This window comes from Dermacentor silvarum, chromosome 2 (assembly GCF_013339745.2).
Source record: "Dermacentor silvarum isolate Dsil-2018 chromosome 2, BIME_Dsil_1.4, whole genome shotgun sequence".
NCBI lineage: Eukaryota > Metazoa > Arthropoda > Arachnida > Ixodida > Ixodidae > Dermacentor > Dermacentor silvarum.
Window position 1 is genome coordinate 171770550 of NC_051155.1, and position 18842 is coordinate 171789391.

General features: G+C 47.3%; 1 protein-coding gene and 1 long non-coding RNA gene across 3 annotated transcripts in view; one reads left to right on the forward strand and one right to left on the reverse strand.

Moving 5' to 3' along the window:
- The first annotated feature begins 2431 nt into the window (after window positions 1-2431).
- Window positions 2432-18842, forward strand: part of LOC125943221 (uncharacterized) — a 54498-nt gene continuing 38087 nt past the window's right edge. For both annotated transcript variants that reach the window (XR_007465658.1, XR_007465657.1), the window contains exon 1: window positions 2432-2682. This is a non-coding gene — a long non-coding RNA (uncharacterized LOC125943221). The remainder of the gene's footprint in view (window positions 2683-18842) is intronic.
- LOC119442115 (transcription factor SOX-21-like) lies at window positions 17010-18706 on the reverse strand. The gene is given in 2 exon segments (XM_037706865.2): window positions 17010-17980; window positions 17983-18706. Coding segments are annotated over 2 exon segments (732 nt in total). The 5' UTR covers window positions 18626-18706; the 3' UTR covers window positions 17010-17891.

The window sequence follows — 18842 nt, forward strand, 5'->3', positions numbered from 1 at the left end:
TGTCAAAACGCTGGCAGCAAGCGCATATATACTCCGCAGCGGCGAAGGTACGTGCGGTCTATCGCTTCAACGGAAACTGAGCGGCGAATGCACGGCGCATAAAGGTCAGAGCCGTGGGGAGATAAGAGACCGTGCGGGCGAGACGAGCGCGGTTGTTGGCAGAGGAGAAGTGCGCCCCCCCCCCCCCCCCCGCTCCCTCCGGCGCTGGCTTCCGGCTTCCTTGCTTGCGCGTGGGAGATTGAGTGCGTTCGCTCTCCGTGATAGCGCGCGTCCCCGCACGCTTCCGCTCGGGCATACGGCGCGCGGCGAAGATTTTATCTATAGGGAACCTCACGGTGACGGCGACGGCGACGCCGACGGCAGAAATCCGGTTGAAGTGTCCATATAATGGCTATCGCAATAAAATTAACCGATGATCATCACGATACTCCCTAAAGCGAAATGTGTGTTTGCATTTCGCGATATATTTGCTGGCGCGGACAGTTAATCTGTCTCGTGCGACACAATGCAAACGTATAGCCAAGTGTGGCGCGACTGTCTCGCTAATACGGGGATCACGCGAGGCAGCGCGTGGGTGCGATTTACAGCAGCCGCCGCAGACAGACCTCCCACGCAGACGACGCGCGCTACTCTGGCGCCATCTCGTAGCCATCGTCAACGCAGATCCCGTCTTGCGCAGCACTACGCGTTTCTTCTCACGCTTTCGCCATTCCCTCCTCGTCTGATTTCCGCCTCATGGTTTCGCTGCACCCTTCTTCTCCGCCTTCCTCCTCGTGCTCTCTTCGCTATCGTCATCTTTCATCCCCCGCTGCGCTCCGCGTTCTCCCTTTCATCCTTCGCTGTGCTCGTTAGCTCGGTTACGCCGACGCAGACGCTAAGGGCTACACTCTAAAAGACGTGAACAGAGGACGCGCGCTACTCTGGCACCATCTGGTAGCGATCGTCGCCGCAGAACACGTCTTGCGCGGCACTACACTTTTATTCTCACGCTTTCGCCATACCCTCCTCCTCCGCTTTCCTCCTCGTGCTCTCTTCGCTGTCGCCATACTCCAAAAGAGAAAAACCGGAAAAGAGAAAGGATATAACTTTACTTAGGACGAAAAGGACTTACTTCCCCTAAAAATATTCTCCAATGGAGTCAATATACTTGTCTAACCTTTCCTCCCACTGTTCAAAACAATTCTGGAGCTCCTCAGGCATCATCGCTGTTGAGTGGCCCCTGTGAAGTCGCCTTCAGCTCATGCACAGTGGTAAATCTACTTTCTTTTATTGAATTTTATTCTTTAAAAATAGACAAAAGATCCGCATGGAATTGCTGTCTGATAAACAGGTACGTGGGGAACGGCGGCCACTCCCCTTTCGAGTCACGTTTGATGTGATTTTTTAAATTCTGGCACAAAATCCAATAAACTTTCTTAGTTTTGCGTTTTGTCCTCCGTAAACAGGCGGGAAACAAACACCGTGACAATGCGTTTCATGCCCGATTCCAAACTCGAAATCCAAATCCACGGATAAAAGCTTCAACTCATGCCAGCAGCTTCTTAAATCTTTTCATTTGTGTAGCTACTACCCTCGTTGATTTTTATATCGAATCTTTTTGACTGTCTCGTAGGTACGACTGGTTGAAAGTCGGCCGAAATGATAATTGGCCTTTACTGCACATTTTTCTTCCTGGAACCACCCAAAACGCCCAAAAATTGTGTATGGCTCAGTTCCCCTTGCATAAAAGTATCGTTTGAAGCATTTCAATTGTCTCTTTGGTGTTTTTTTCTTTCTTTTTTTCACGCAGGAATAAAAGTCTCAAGGAAGTTTATTGTCCGTTACAAACAGCTGTCGCGATTTCGCATGAGTGGCATGCCAACAGTTGGTACAACTGTCACGACAAACACGTAAAACATTTCACGGCGATGGAAACTTGCGTACTAAGTGCATATACTAACTTGCGAAGTGTCCACCTACACCCACCTAACCGGAGAACACAGCAGTACAATTAGGAAGAGCTGCATGAAGGTAGTCCGGTTTCTTTTGGGTCCCCCCTCGTATATACTATATACAACTCTGCATCGCATGACATGGCTCACATATATTACAGTTGGGCGCCTAGTGTGACGATAAGTAATCGAAGCCATAAATCTTCTGAATAAAGTTATTCATTTCATTCTCCCCAGTTGTGCCACGACCCTGTTGGTAACGTTCCTATTAACTATACCTCACGAAACGCGCTGGGTTATTTTTCTTTTTTCTTTTTTGTATTGTTGTGCGTGCGACTTACGTTGAGAAAGTGCAAGAGACTATTGTTAGCGAACACTACCACTGGAAACGCCGGCTCTGCGGTCGTTTTTCGTGGAAATTATAGGCTTTGTGTGGATGGGGGCGTTAGTTGCGAAACCCGTTTTGTGGGAGATGGGAGATGGGAATGGAGGCCTGCGGATTAATTTTCACCTCTTGCGCGCCTTACAACGTGTCTTTATACAACGTGCACGAGCAGAATTTTGTATTCTGCCTAAACGACGATGCAGCCGCCGTGGCCGGGTGAGAATTCTTCATCCCGCGAACTCCTACTTAGTGGAAGACCATCGTAGCAACTGAGCCACTTGAGAGAGCGCGGAAACTTGGATCACGTGACCCCGCTCCGCCGCCGCTGCGAAAGCTTGCGCGGCTTGAACGTCGCACAGATTTTAGGTGATTGGTTGTCTTTTTTTCCTCCATGCACGTTGCCTAGTTTCACTGATTATATAGCCTTCTTCATTGCTGCATTGACTGCAAGAATGATGATTGACTTTTCTTGTTTTCAAAAAGCCTGTTGATAACTATGGAGCTCGTAAGGCAGGCGGTGAGGGTGTTGTCTCTGAAGGCCTACTACAAAGAAAGTTTGGGCTGCTTAAAAAGCCCAGTTTCAAATAGGGTATAGATATACAACAATCATCTGTGCAAACGTTTACTACTGGAATATACGAGCAAATGCGCCACGTAAAGCTCGCAATAATACACGTGTTTAATACCGGTACGTTAAAGAACCCCAGGTGGTCGAAATTAATCCGGAGCCCTCTACTACGGCGTGCCTCATAATCAGAACTGGTTTTGGCACGTAAAACCCCAGAAAGAAGTTTAATACTGGTACAGGAAAAAAAAAAGCGAAAAAAAAAAACGTTATTGTTGTCTGCCGCAAGTAACTAAGAAACCTGAACCAGGCGCTGCTCCATGGCATGAGCTCCTAGATCAGGCGACACCCGGGGCGCCTTGAAAATCTTGGAGGGGGATGTACTTGAACATGCGTCACATCGACCCGTGAACCACCATGTGCGCGCGCCTGCTAAGGTCCTGCTTAAAGGCAGTTAATAAAAATTATATCATTGCCAGCCCTGCATATTTGCCCCAAGATCGCCTAGATAGTGTATCTATTCCACTAATTTATAATTAATTTAACCAAAGTGAGATTTCATGGGCGTTGGCCTTTAAGCAGCAGTGAAATAAACCAGGGGGGTGGGGGGAAATAATCTTGTTCGGCAGCCTGAACTCCTTTATATTGCGGAGCCGCTGTCGGCACTCTTTGCTCTTGCCAAGCTTTTATGGAAGTATCGCCTGCGCTGAAAACGCCGACTTTCTTATATTGGCGGCGCTTCCGTGGAAACGGGACTTTTTTTTTTTTTAATGCGAAGCATTTCTTGGCGAACGTTTTGCCACTTTGAGAGTATCTATGTATTTATCTATCTAGCCGCCTACGGCTTTGTGCTCTCATGGTCGTTTCGTTAACTTGGTATGCACCAACACTGGCATAGTATGACAAGAGAGTATGACGAACATAAATGATAGGTCATGACATGAACCTCATGACATGTGTGTCATGTAGGTCATGAAACAGCCGCATATGTCTTGGTGCTGTCATGGACGTTTCGTTAACTTGGTAGGCTCCCCGCACACTGCTTCGCTTAACATCGATTCCCACAAGGCATGGGGACCTGCCGGCTTTTTTTTTCTTTTTTTCAGACTTTTTTCCCCGTTTGATGATAGTATGAGAGAGACCCCGGCGCTCGTGTCCAGCAAATCTGTAGATCATGAACCTAGACTACAGACTGTTAATGCGAAAGAGGAATTCGTAAAGGGCCTTCGAGTTTCGATCGTTTCTTTCTCTCTTGACGTCCCCCGGAGCACAAGCCGAATGCAACTGCATGAATTGGGTTGTCGGCATATATATTACTGTATGCAGGCACGAAGGTAGACTGTGAGACCTGCTCCTTACCTGCAAGAAAATTGATGAAAAGTTGATCTAGAGACCCAATGGAGCTTTGCCGTACGGAGCGAACAAATTTGGCCAACTTTTAGGAAAACGTTCCACCACTGATGATGCTGCCTGTACAAATTATACAAGAGTGACAATCGCTCGAAAGAAATGTCAACTACTCTGGCTGTATGTAGATGGTGCCACGTTGTGTGCTCGTGCCATATGTTTTCTCTCCGTTAGCATAGTTCCCATATAGTTCCCCATAATTTTAACAAGTGAACCTGAAAATGGGGTACAATAAGCAGACCAGACGGAAACGCCACTAGCTGTTTGTTCCTTATATGTATAATGCTTAGCTGTAAAAACTCATCACTTATAGCTCCCACATTGTCATGCGCCTTCTCTTTAACGAGTTTTCTTTTTCTTCTTTCGTTCGTTACGTCCACGTGCTATACAGAGAGAGTCGTGTGTAAAGCACTGACCGCTCGGCGTCACGACAACGCGTGCTCATAAGTTCGAAAAGAAAAAAAAATGCGGACATTAAGGCGGCAGCAGCAAGAAGTGATTGTGACTGAAGAATAGGCACCAAATAGGTGAAGCATTGCCGTCCTCACCGATTTCATTCAGAGACTCCCCGACGCCGGGGAAGAAATTTCGAAAATGTGTTCTTTTGTCACAGTTTTCTGTCGTAACTGAGGGAACAAACCACGGCAGGTGGAACTCGAACTTGCACAAGCTACGTTGCGTAAGCCCGATAAAGACGGGTCGAGTCGGCTTGTCAAGCCGAAACCAGATGTCGTGTTCCTGTAAACGCTAGTTGGTCAGACCGAATCGAGGCGAGTTCAGCAAGGGGTTCGTTGAATCGCCCAACCAATTTGGCAAGATGCATGTAAATGCAGTCGGGCTATAGCTCGGCTGGGCTTCTGGTTCTACCCCCTCGCGTCCAGTTCAAGTAACCGAAGCTACAGTCGCGTTAGCATGAGCTATGTGGCTGTGACGCAAACATGACGTCTCGGTAATAGCCCGAGAAGGTTAAACAAGTAACTGCCTCGAGTGGCAGCTCCTACAATTGCCTGCGATCTCAAGTGAAGCCCTGGACAAACGTACTCGCACCGGGAAAAGATGGCCGTGACTGCGGGAACTTGTGCAGTGCCAGAGTGATCTTGCTCGTGCTCCGCTTCCTATATAGCGCTGTTATAATTAGAGTATGTTCGACTAGCACGCAGCTACGCCTTGTTAAACCGCATACATCCTCTCCTCTACATCCGCGTTGATTTACGGCGCTTCGAGAAAAACGTCAAGCAAGATTCAACAAGTCATAAAACTTGGCACAAAGATTACGGCTGTGCTTCGATTCCGTTTCACAACGACATTCCGATATTTCGAGCCCGGGTGGGTTACGCACCGGAAAACGCGGTCCGGGGTGCGTCTAGAGCGCACCCACGCGTGGTCCTCTTCCTCACCGCAGCTTCAATTGTTTTCGCAGTCACGCAAGCATGCGCCTAGGACGACGTGTCTCTCTCTCTCTCGCGTGCTCGTCAGGGATTCGCCTCAAACTCGTGTACGTAGCAGTATATGGAGTGCGTAATGCACACCAGCGTGCGTATGCGCTTACCACCGGTGTCTGTGCTCGACGAGAGGGCGGCCTTATAGGCGCATGGGCCGTTGTTTGGAGCCAGGCTACTGCGCGTGTGTATGTGTGTGTGTGTGTATGTGGTGCTACTGCTATAGTACGTACTGCTGCGATTCGGGGTGTGGGTGCCAATCGACTGTCTCTACGCAGCCGTGTGGAGGGATAGCGGCCGGGGTGTCATTACCGTGAGCGCGTGCACGGAACGGCGCCATGCATGTGCCGCCATCGACGGTGGCGCAGAACGGCTGCGCCACTGTGTACGAACGAGCGTGGAGAATTGAATACTTTGGTCGGGCAGGATATTCTCGCTTTGTTCCTTCAAATCACACCTGTCCCGTTCTTTTGTTTCCTGTCTTTGATTCGGCTCTGGGCGCGAAATTATGGGCCCGAATTTTTCTTCCCTCTGAGTATTCGCCACTCTTATACGTGCAACACGATCCGAGTAATGTTAGGTTCAACGCAGGCACTCGAGTTGAATGCATGCATACGAGTTGAATGTATCCAGCGTATACTGCTGCTGAAATTCTCGAGTTCGTGCGTCCCCTCGCAAATTGTTGCCGACATCATGTAAACTTCCCTAAGTTACGTTATATAGCTTAGCGCAGTGGTGCGTATTTCTGTAGGGATCTCACACCGCATGCAGAGTGGTTGTGTTTTGTATGCGGGAACCTATATGTAAAAGTATTGTTTTCGTCTTCTATATGCTTACAGATGTTGCTTGATTATCTATGGGAACTTCAGACTTAACGCAGTCTTGGCTCAATCATTAATGTTGCATTAAGTACTTGAGTAAAGAGCGCAAAAGGGAACATAATTAGTATTTTTAGTGTTGTTATTATTATCATCATTATTATTTTTATTATTACTAATAATCATGTAAACATCACAAAGAGGGAACAGTATAAACGATGAGAAAGAACGCACACGGCGCTACCTGTGTTATATGTATTCTATCCGGTGTTGCCGTATATCGCACTATATCAATGCCTTCTTATCAGCTAAAAAACAGCAAACTACTGACGTATTAAGCGCCTCCCGCAAAGTTGCACGATTGTGCGATAACACTAGTTCTTTCTTTCGCAGGCTATAACCTGTTAAAGGGGCTGATCATCCAGAGCTATCGCTGCGTCGTTACCAGCGGCAACAATTGTCCCCCATGACTTTCTGTAAAGAAATGGAGAAATGAATACATATTGCGTGAACTAGAATCTTCAAACCTGATTTCTAGGAGTCAGAGTGCATCGAGCAGTTGGCCGTGCCACGATTCACGCAGTAGGTCTTTGCACATGGCATAACAAAGCCAGATTAATTAAGTGAATGTTTCTCAGGCTCATTCCGTTTTATTGGAAAATTTTGTCTTGTTTCATTTGTGATCTATTTGCAGAACTGTCATTCGTCTTTCGGAAGCTTTTTTCGCTTTTCGGATGAGTTTGAACACCGCCAATTTATGTTGCTTTTTTTCTTTCTCTCTCTCAATTTTTTTTTTCGCCCGCGTTTCGAGGTGTTGATATTTTGCAATGCATCTGCTGAACGTGGCATTTGGCTACATCACTCTTGTAACATGAAAGCGGCTATAAATTGTCAACATAAGTTGCGGTTTTTCACAAGCTGACATTTCTGAATATTTGCATTTGTGACCCCACGTGCAAGAATTTTTGTTCTCTTAAATAACATCCTTCAGGATACATTGGGGACACAAATACACGTTTAGAGAAAACATGCACATATCGATGATCACGTGTGCGCGAACCTTTATTTTTTTGTGAGAGTCTTACCTATATAAAAGACGGAGCACTAAGCTTGAAAACCAGCCTTTCTACATATTGCAAGACGAGAAATCGCACGTTAATGTCGCGCAGGAGCGCTGAGACAGCAAGCACTAATGCAGCGTTACTCGCTGTCTTGCATTATAATACACAGTTTTTAATAATAAACAGCGGGATCGAGAATTTACACTTGATTTGCGTGCGGAAGACACACATTGGAATTTTGAAAGCACGAATCCTTTATACAGCGATAATGACGTGTGGCGCTTAGTGGCCCTACGGCCAGCTATGCCCGAAGCGCGCCATCTTTTATACAGTGAGAGCTTTGAGTTAGTAGGAGGGTATTCACGTCAGAAGTGTTCGAACGGATCGTGTTTCCAAGCGCAGCCGTCAAACGTGGCGTTCAGTGTAGCGCAGAAAATAAGCAGCTGTGGAATTGGAATAGGTGAGGGAATTGAACATGCTTTGCAAGTTTTTAACAGCACACGTTTTCTATTGAGGCTTGCCGCGGTGGCTCAGGGGATATGGCGTTCTACTGCGGTGCAGGTGTCACGGGTTCGGCCCTCGGTGGTGGATACCGCGTTCCGATGGAAGCACAATCGAAATACTCCCTTGTATATACGAAACATTAGGTGTTGGGGACGTTAAGATGAATGAATGAATGAATGAATGAATGAATGGTACATACATTGGCACGTTTGCCCTGTAATATGTTGCTGAACAGATTTCGATCTAGACATTCACGTGTATAGTTGTATTGCAATGTTCTTTTTTATTTTTTTCTATCTTCTTATCACGAGGTTCGCATCCCATATACAGGTAGATAACAAATTTAGGAGAGAAATGACGTATCAGACAAGTTCTACTCCGTATTAAACAACTTAGGTCGCGAACAGCTTTAATTCATAAATTGAATGCTGAACGAAGCGGGAACAGTTGTGGTCCGACAGATCGTTTACTGAAGTGATATTTTGCTGGTGTCCTGTTGGTCCTCGCAATTATCTCACTCACAATAATTCAGGTCGCTTTCTTTGTTTGATATAGCTGTGTCAAACGAACAATATTTATGTTCGATATACATGGCACCTGACCTAATTAGCATTCATGTGCCTGCGTGCGACTGATTTCTTGTGGGCAGTGCTTCCTACATAACGAAATGATTGTACTCTTTTTCACTTAATATCACACAGCTGAATACGCGAGCATGCACACATTTAATCTTGATTTCGGACGGGCATTTATTTCGTGGCTCCATAAGCGTTGTGCTAAGTAGTGTGACAAAAGAAGAAACCGCAACAATTTTTTTTTCTTACTGCGGTGAACTCTACTATCTGCGCCTCGTTCAAGGTGTTCATCAACCCGAGAAAACCAAAGCTGTATTGCAATGTAAGTGTACCCCACGTATGCATGTCTTGGGCACTTTTGAAATCGAAGCTCTCTTAATTGCCTCAACGAGGTTTTGAGCGTCGCTGTCGTCTGTCTCGGTGGACAGATCCAGCGTGCAATATGAACCACTACTGTCACTGCAGATGAGATGGTATAGATATCACTTACTGAACGTCCCCGGAGTTCAAAAGACGTTAAAAGAGACAAGAGGACGCTAGCCGCAAATTCTCTCGCTTCAACGTCATCTTCGCTCAAAAAAAAAAAAAAAAAAAAATGTTGCGGCGTACATCCCTGCCCTGCTACATATATATATATATATATATATATATATATATATATATATATATAGCATTCTCTCAGGAGTGTATGTTTTGGCATTATACATTTTATACATATATTGAGCCAACTTCGCCGTGATGTAATCTGTCATATACTTCGTACACAGACAGGAATTGATGATATTGAAGCTTCAGTCGTTTAGGAAAAGTTGTACACAGTCCGTAAATGCATGTCACTGTTCACTCACGATCTTTAGGTGTACCACAATATACGAGGACAGATGCTGGTACGTGTGGTATGATTGATGGGACATTGTCGATTATCGGGCTCCATGAATGGTTTGTGTGATACACTATAACCTTCCCCGAAATTCAATTGCTTTCACGGAGAAGCCAGCATTGAGAACTGACTGTGGGTACATTCAAAAATATTTTTGTGGGCACGGCTAACAGCTAACACCTCAAAAGAGTAGCTCGTCCGTCCGTCATTTTTTTTTTTTTTTATGCGCAGCAAGCTAACTCTGCAGCAAGCTAACTCTGCAGCCGTTCATGGCGTTCTGCTGGCCAAAACACAATAGCACTATAGCATCGTCATATAGCACTATAGCAACAGATGCGGCCGCAAATTCCTCAAAGGGCGAACGTCGTCGACATGCATCTTCTTCTGACTAGGCACTCCTGGCAGATACTATATGTATATATATTTCGGTTGGCATACAACAACCGTGACGTTGGAAAGGCTCTCTTCTCGGGGCGAGAGAGAGTGAAGCGCGCAGAACGCGCGCGCAACAGGAGTCCGTCAGAACGGTAGCGAGAGAAAGCTCCGCCCCTTCAATCCACGTCGTGCAACTGTATCCCCCCCCCCCCCTTTCCCTCCCCCTCCTCCAACTTCAATAACAGGGTTGAAAAGAAAAGAACGAGGAATTATATCCAGTAGCCAAATGTATGAAAGACCAACTCGGCCTGGAAAAAAACAATACGCAACGAGAAAGGGGGGGGGGGGGGGGGCGAAGGAAAGGAATCATCCGCGGAGCCTCAGTCGGTTTGCGGTGGAACGCGGCCCGAAGGGCGATTACGGCGCGACGAAAGAAAGCGACCGGGGCCAGATGTGTGGCATCTGGTTAGCCGCAATGACTGCCATTAGGGCACCACGGCAGATAGGAGGGGGGGGGGGGGGGGTGCTCTTGGGACGACTCCGACAGAGACAATGGAGTGACGACCTCCCCCCCCCCCCTCCCCCCCTCTTCCCCGCTGGGACGTTCGGAGCGATCCCCCGGTCTTCTTTGTCTGTACGCGCAGGGGTCTTTTGTGTCTCTGCACACGGCGCCGCTTGCGGGCACCGAAGTTGACCTGCAGGAGAGTGCCGAAGGGCGTTAGGAGGGCGGGATGTGGGGGTGGAGGGGCCAACTGCCGAGGCTCTGACCCCTGCGCTTCATTTCTCGGGGGTTCGCCCGCTCCTTCCAGGCCCCCATTTATTCTTCTCTTATACTCGGCCGCGACAAGGAGCTGCGATTGTTGTCGCATACGGTCCAGAGCGACGCGGAGAAGGGTGACCCGTGTGTGTGTGTGATATGGTCTGCGACAGTACACATGCTGTGTTTTCTATACGCCACGAAAGCACGCTCAGAAATGGTTTCCACGTGCGTCGGACGCCGTCGGTGCACATTTCAAGATAATGGGAGAAACCAGGCGCTGGCAATGTACGCGTGGGCACCTGAATTCTGGTAGCTATAGAGGCGGTGTTTCTTGACCAACAGATATTTGGTACGGCTAAACGGTTGCAGCTATAACTCTTTGTTAATTTCTTTATTATATTGGGCACAGCGAGAGATAGAGAGAGAGAAAAAAAATGAAGCAGAAGACGTACGACCAGGGAGAGGATAGCCAGTAAAAACCGGCTAGATATTATGAGTGGTCCACAGATTATAGTGCTCCCCTCCCTCCATTTTTTTTAAACATCGAAAAGAACTACTCGGCCTATTAAAACTGTGTAGACATTTTTTTTCAATCGTAACTTCATTCAAGAAGCCAAAATAAACGTGCAAGGATGCTGTCTCGACCGATAGCATAAAGTTACTCCTTTGTTCAATATCATATCATACGAATAAGACAAAGAGCAACATTCAGAAACAACACGTCTTCACAGGGCAAGATTAAGTAACCGCTCTAAGAGACACACTAGGACAAATAGCAACAACAGTTACTAATTCATACACTAGATCAACAGCCACGAGTTCAATACTGGCAACATTAAACAGCATAATCTTGCAGATATACTTAGCAGTAACATTCTTTCAAAAACATTATGTTAATTTATCTGATAGAATGAACTTGGTTATTAGGATATAAAACAAAACATCAAATTGTGCTTTCTAGAATTTTGAAAACAAAACACACAAGTAACGGCGTCACTCCGACTTCAAAGATTTCTTGTTCTTTTCGCATTCTTGCTCTTTCGTGTGCAGGAAACGTAGACTAAAATTGAGTCCTTGATTAATGCTGGATGAAATGTCGGCCTTTGTCTATTAATACACAGTTATCTGGAACTGAGCTGTGACATGGTATAACCACACACACACACACACACACACACACACACACACACACACACACACACACACACACACACACACACACACACACACACACACACACACACACACACACACACACACACACACACACACACACACACACACACACACACACACACACACACACACACACACACACACACACACACACACACACACACACACACACACACACACACACACACACACACACACACACACACACTTATGCACCTATTTCCCTTATTGATAACTGCCATGAGGATGTCTTTAGCGCGCATTCACTCGTCCTAATCGCATAACGCGCGAAAGCTTCTTCGCTCGCAGCGACTTAGCTGCCGCTCCCTTAGACGAACCTTGTTCTAATGCATCGACAGTCAGGGCGAACTCCCTATATGAATGGCCAGTAGCCGCTGTCTAACTGAAAGACATGCAAGCCTCTACAGTGGCGTCTAGCAAAGCGCCAAGATGGTGGGAGGAACGTTGAGGTCGAGTGTTAGCGCAGCCGATGAGACGGCAAACGGGCGCTTCCTTTCATCGGGTGATAACGTGGCACCTTTTCTCGCGGTCACACCTTTCTATACTGAGCAGAACGGCTGAGCTTGAAAAAAGCAGCAGCACTGAATTCCCACCGGAAATGCCTTTCAGCGATCGCAACCTTTCTTCTCGCGAATGCTATCTTGTGAGTCACATACGGGCGCATCTGTCGCGAGGCGCCGCGGACACGCATGAATGAGCGGCGCGCAGCCTTTTACGACGCTCCCGGCCGACACTTCCTTATCATCGCTGCAGTGGCGTTTGCTCTCGGACTGTTCTGCGTCCACCGTTTGCATAACGTGCATATAAGTGACGGTTGCGCAGTCGTGATTACGCTGCGTAATCTGCGACTTCCGCGTCGCAGGCCCGGAAACCTGCCTTAAAGTGCACAGAAGCAATTAATCAGATTAAAAAGGAAGACTAACCTTTCGAAGCTCTATTATACCTGAGAAGATGAACGGCAAGCACCATACGTCGCCGTCGTGCACTTGTCATCGCTGCGTCAATGTCTCGCACTGCATCTGCCAGATTTAGTGTTTGCATTTCGGACATGTCTTGTGAACGGTGTTGCGCATAAATGTAAACATAACATGAGATTAAAATTGGCACCTGTTAGGCGCATAAACACAAACTTTGTGTAGATTACATGTCGCATAGGATGAAAAATAAACATAATTGTATGCATCGCATTTAGTTGTATAGCTTCACTAAAGCTTCGCAACGCACTAGATTCGAACATATTCATTGGATCTACATATATTTAGATTGGATTTGGAGATCAGTATTCGTTTCCGGTGACGGCATTGTGAAGTCACTTATTTCACGATGTTGCCGTGCACTTTGCTCCGTATTATTATTTGCAGGAACGAATGTAAATGTTACCACACTATGTTTAACGAAATACTTTTCCATTGGCTTGAGCCTCCTGCTCTATACCACCTCGTGCGCTCCCTGTGCCCCTCAATGGCCAGGTGCCTGCGAGAATTTCAAGATTATCTTAGATTTTCGGGCTTTTCCATAGCTGCATATAACCATTTAAGCAGGTATTACAATTGAGTGCAAAACACTGCTTATTGTTTTTTTTTTCTTGTATTAGAAATGACTTGAATTAGTCACGCCGTAGACAAAAAAATTGGTCATTGTTGCGAGCGTATGCTGCATATACACTGGGAATTTACGTGCGATAACCACGATCAGATTAGGGCGCATGCCGTAGTGAGGGACTGCTGATCTAGTTTTGACCGTCTCGGGTTTCACTATAACAAGCACCTAAATCGAAGGGCTCGAGTTTTTTATGCAACAATGTGGAGTTCTTTTTGTTTAAATAAATATGAACTGAGTGTATATACTGCTTGGCCTTCAACACTTGTCCTTTTGTCTATACAATGTCCGCTGACTGTCTGCGTCGATGACAGTAGTTTTTGTGTGCACTGCGTTTCATAGATTTACAAAATGGGTAGTCAGAAGATGTTCGGACATACGTCGGCATAATGTATTGGGACATATACCACGAGTTGTTCATATGCATTCTCTAGGTATTATAAGACAAGATCAATAAATTTACTTAGACTGTCTAAATAAATTTTATGCCGCTATTAACTGAAACATGTGAGTTGACGTAGCTGAAATGTTCGTTGCGACGGCGTCAGCAACGAATGAGTGGACGTGAGTTGATTTAGTTTAAATGTTTATTGTACCTAGCTGTGTCATTGTACTCGGCGGAAAGTGACATGATAGTGCGATGAGGCGTGCGAGATGATTCACCCATTATTTCAAATATAGATTGTTAGTTATTCATTTTCTTGGTCACCCATCTGCATGAACGCAGAAAAGGCGTAATTGCAATTGCTTGCACTCTTCAGGTACGTACAAATTCTAGTCGATGTCCTTGTAATTAAATAGAAGCGTGAACCTTAACAGTGTGGCTAACTTTGCTGAAAATTTTACATAGTCGCATTTTGTCCAAAATTTTCACTACTTACCGCTACTCCGAAAGCAAAGGTTAAACCACGGGTAAAAAGTGAACGGTTTCAATAGCAGTTTATTCTGGAAACATCCAGCCGCTTCTTGAAGATGATTATTTTTCTATTGCTACTGAGAAGAGAGAGAGAGAGAGAGATAGTGGTACCCGCTAGATGCATGCCTACGTCTTGGCATCCTGAGCAGCCCACTTGAGCCGATCTTCTCGCAGGCTTTGACTGATACACCTCGTGCATAAAAATCGGTTTTGTACATACAGGCACAGAAGTGCATGCCCATAAATGAACTAAGGAATAACACTAAGGTAGCTTATGCTGATGAAGTGCCCTTTCAAAACTCTATTATCCTTACTTTGGTGGAGAATGATTGATCATTAGTGAAGAAATCGAAGGCTGCGCTTCCATTTCATTATAATTTCGCGTGGCAACCTGGGCGCTGGCACGTCACAGTGTGACGTCAAGGATTTCAAAGTTCATTAGCGTGCAGCTGTTCTTTCCACTTAGGCCGTTCCGGCTTTGAAGGAGTTCTCAAAACTTGTTTGATTGAGCTGATGGTTACTCTCGAATGCAACGTTGTATAATTCTTTAACGATAAGCAGTTAACTCGACCCGAGTACACGCTCTCGAAATCCATGACGTCATAGTGAGCTGGTACGGAAATTTCGGGACGGCGTCGCCACCAGCCTTTCCTTATTGCATCTTTTCAGGCTTACCAAAACTTCTGTCGTGGTAAAAGCGCCTGCTTCGATATTTTAAGCACACAAATTGACTGGTAAAACTCAACTGTTTTTTTTTTTTCGTAGTGTTCCTTTTCATACCTTCGCGGCCGCGTCTTATACGCGATTATTTGCAGTATAGTCTTCGCCATTCTCAAGCATGGTCACTGTGTGTATGTAATTGTACAGGTGGCGCCAGATGCGGTTGCATTTCAAGCAACAGAGAGTGACGTAAACATGATTGTGCCCATCGTGCCTCAGAAACAGTAGACCTGTGCATTCTTGCTGTCTGGGGTCTGCGAACTCGCAAAGTCCTTGCTGCACCATTCATAACGAGTGGCGGCGTTCCACAATTTGGCGATGGAAGTCTTATACTTACTTTGCCTTTTTGAGATCTCCTACTTGCATTTATCATACCTAAAGAACGGTGGGTCGTTTTGTTAGGCACTGCGTGCACTTCTTGTTGAAAGTGTATAATATACGTTGATTTTTTCACGGTGCGCGTCGAACGTTTGTAATGGATTTTCTTCTTTTGCTGTCGTATTCGTTAGTTCATAGAGACAGGCAGGCACTGTTGCGGTGGGCTGAAGTATAGGCTCGTTAAAGGCATGCCCAAGAGCCAAGGCAGAAAATCATTCATGCTTGCCAGTTCCTCACTCGACATACCTGGTGTGTGTATACCATACGTCTTGTCTTATAGCTGACTGCGTTTATAACATGCCATTTACTATTCGCGACGACATTCAGCTTTCTTATAGTATGTGCCCCCTCAATTAAGGTCGATCTAGAATTCTAGTTCATGGGCATACTACTCAAGGTATAGTGGGTCTATATAGTGAGTGAAATGAAATAGATACGCGTGGCTTAGTTGTCTACGTGTTCTTAACAGCTGTGTATACTTGCTTTATAATTTAAAAAAATGTATTTTTATCCATTTCAAGAGTGTGCTGAACTGAGCTGGCTGGCGCATGTTGACCCCTTTGACCCATTTTTAAACTTTACTGCTCACGTGGGGTTCTGGAAATGTTTAGCTACTGAAGTTTCATTTCCGGAGCTGTTTACCTAAGAAAGTATATTGTCGAAGTAATATGCGTTGCACCACATTAGAATATATGCTCTATACCTACACTCTCGAGAGTTTCTCTGACGAGCAGTTTCAGACTCCATGGACGTGCGACTGCAGTGTTACACGCAGGCCGCACTGCTGAAAGGAGTAAAAGAGCGATAAGAGACTACAACGACAGAGACATCTTTGTGAGGAGAAAAAAAATAAGGAAAGCGACGGTTGAGCTGCGCGCCGCTTCCCAGTTTTATTGTCCATTATTGCACGCGTACTTTGCGGGATAAGGAACTTTTTTTTTGTTTTTTATCACACATTGCAACGATAAATTCTCTTAGCGCTGCACACTGCTGCGAAGCACTGCAGCATCAAACGTGTCCGCTGCGGCGCTTCTCAGAATGACGATCCTTGAAGAGACTAGCGTCTTCGGCACAACAGCGGGGAGCAGGCGACGACATGTGGTTGCACGCAATTTTGTCTTGGCGTTCTTGTTCACGGGGAGGCCGACGTGGGACGGGGTCCATACAACGGCTTTTGACGGCTCCGCAGGCACTTATATAGAGGAAACGAGAGCTTTGAAGTGGGCAGCGTCCGTTCTTGTTTGGACAATCAAATTTATATCGAGGAGGGCTCTTTCGCCGTTTGCTTTTTGTATTCTTCGTTTTGCTCCAACTGGTTCTGTCAGGAAATTGGATGTGCATGCACGCCTTTATAACTGACTGCTCGAGAGAGGAGATTCGGCGGCGGCAGTCGTGAGGCCGGCGCGAACGGATGGCTGAGGAAGCGGCATGCCTCGCGCCAGTCGTTCGTTCGACGCTCCTCGGCGCAGCGCAGCCCCCCCCCCCCCCCCCCCCCCCCTTCTTCTTCTTCCCCTCATAGCAGTCGCTCATGTTGGCTGCGTGTGAGAGGGCGCTTGGCAGCGAAAATGCGCTGCGCCTTGAATGGCGCGCTGACAGGTGACCTGATGAATGCGGTAATTTCTTGAAAAGCCGAGGCCTCGTCGTAGCGCCCCACTCTTCTCTTCAAGCTCTCGGTCTTTTGTGGCCGCTTCACCTTCCGCATATACAAAGAGTCAATTGCTCTTGTTCTCTCTTTGTCGGTGAATGGTTGCTTTTGTGCTTGACCACGGCGGCTTTTTTTTTTTCTCCAGCTGGCCTATTATTCCTTGAACTTGTCTTCTTAATTTTTTCACCCCATACTCTTATTCTTCTTGCATATCTGGCTTATTTCGCATCGCTTCCCGCGGAGGAATATTTTGCTTCTTTCAGAAAGCTCGTCTTGTCGTATGCTGATGGCGATTTCGTCGCTCCTCTATTCTTGAGCACCCTCACGTGCAGTGTGCTGGACTAGAAAGCATCCCGACCGTGTATTGATCAGTCCTTTCCTCCACCGTCTATGGCGGGCAGTACACAAAATATAACACGCGTTCTGACTACCGTATTTACAAGAGTAGCCACGATCATCGCATCGCGAGAAAAACTAATATGTACATAACGTCACCGATGAGTCAGTTCGTAAATGGCAATGAACTACACACATACTTTTGACAAGTCTTTCGGCATCTCCTCGAAGCTTGCGTTTGGTTCGGCCGTGCCCCTGGAGACGCTGATAGAGGAACGAATATTCGGCTCACCCGAAAAAAAAAAAAAAATGTTTTTCATCGTAGCTTCAAGCTTGGCACTGACAAAGTCTGCAAGTCCAAGAATGTACACAATCACAAACCGCCGGCTTTCTTTGTAGCTCAAGCCATGGGCGACGTGGCCAGGACCGTGTGGGGCCTGGTGAGTCCATGCATTCCTTCGTGAGGCTTGAGAAGGAAGCACGGAAGGATTGGTGAAGAGCCGCTGGCGAGTAGTACGATGGGCACGGGCAAGGCATGAAGCCGCTCTGCCCCGGAGGAGGAAGCGGGCATAGGAAGTTGCCCGCCGCCACGGGAGGAGACTGCGAGGCGAACAGGGGCGAATGCGACGCCAGCTCGCTCTTGTAGTACAACGGCGAAGGTTCGCCTCTGAGCTTGGCCAAGCTCGAGCTTAGCCAGTGCTGGGACGCGGAGACGGGTGGCATGGCTGCAACCGGCAGGGCCGGGTGCACCGTGGCTGCCTTCTCGCTCTCCAGGCGGCTGAAGGGAGACTCGAAACCGAAGAAGGGTCGTTCGGTAGCCATCGATGCCATCGGTTTCGCCACCACCGCAGCCGCCGTCGCAGGGCTCGTCGACGTCGCGGTTGCACCAGCGCCGGGGCTGCCAGACGGGACCGGCTTGGGCTTGCGTCGCGGCCGGTACTTGTAGTCGGGATGCTCCTTCATGTGCAAGGCCCGCAGGCGCTTGGCTTCGTCGATGAAGGGGCGCTTCTCGGACTCCGTGAGCAGCTTCCACTCGGCGCCCAGGCGCTTGGAGATCTCCGAGTTGTGCATCTTGGGGTTCTCGATGGCCATCTTGCGGCGCTGGCCCCGCGACCAAACCATGAACGCGTTCATGGGACGCTTGACGTGGTCGACGCTGCCGCGGCCGGAACCGCCGCTTGTGAAGTTGGGTGCACTGGCGGCAGCCGCTGGACCTGGTGGTCATTGCGCCGGGACCCTTCTGGATGACGGAAGTGTGTGGCAGGAGCATGGCAGGTTCGCACATCGCACGCAGGAGACGATCAACGAAGAACAAGCGGAGCGCTGTTACCGGCACGATGCGTCGCGCACT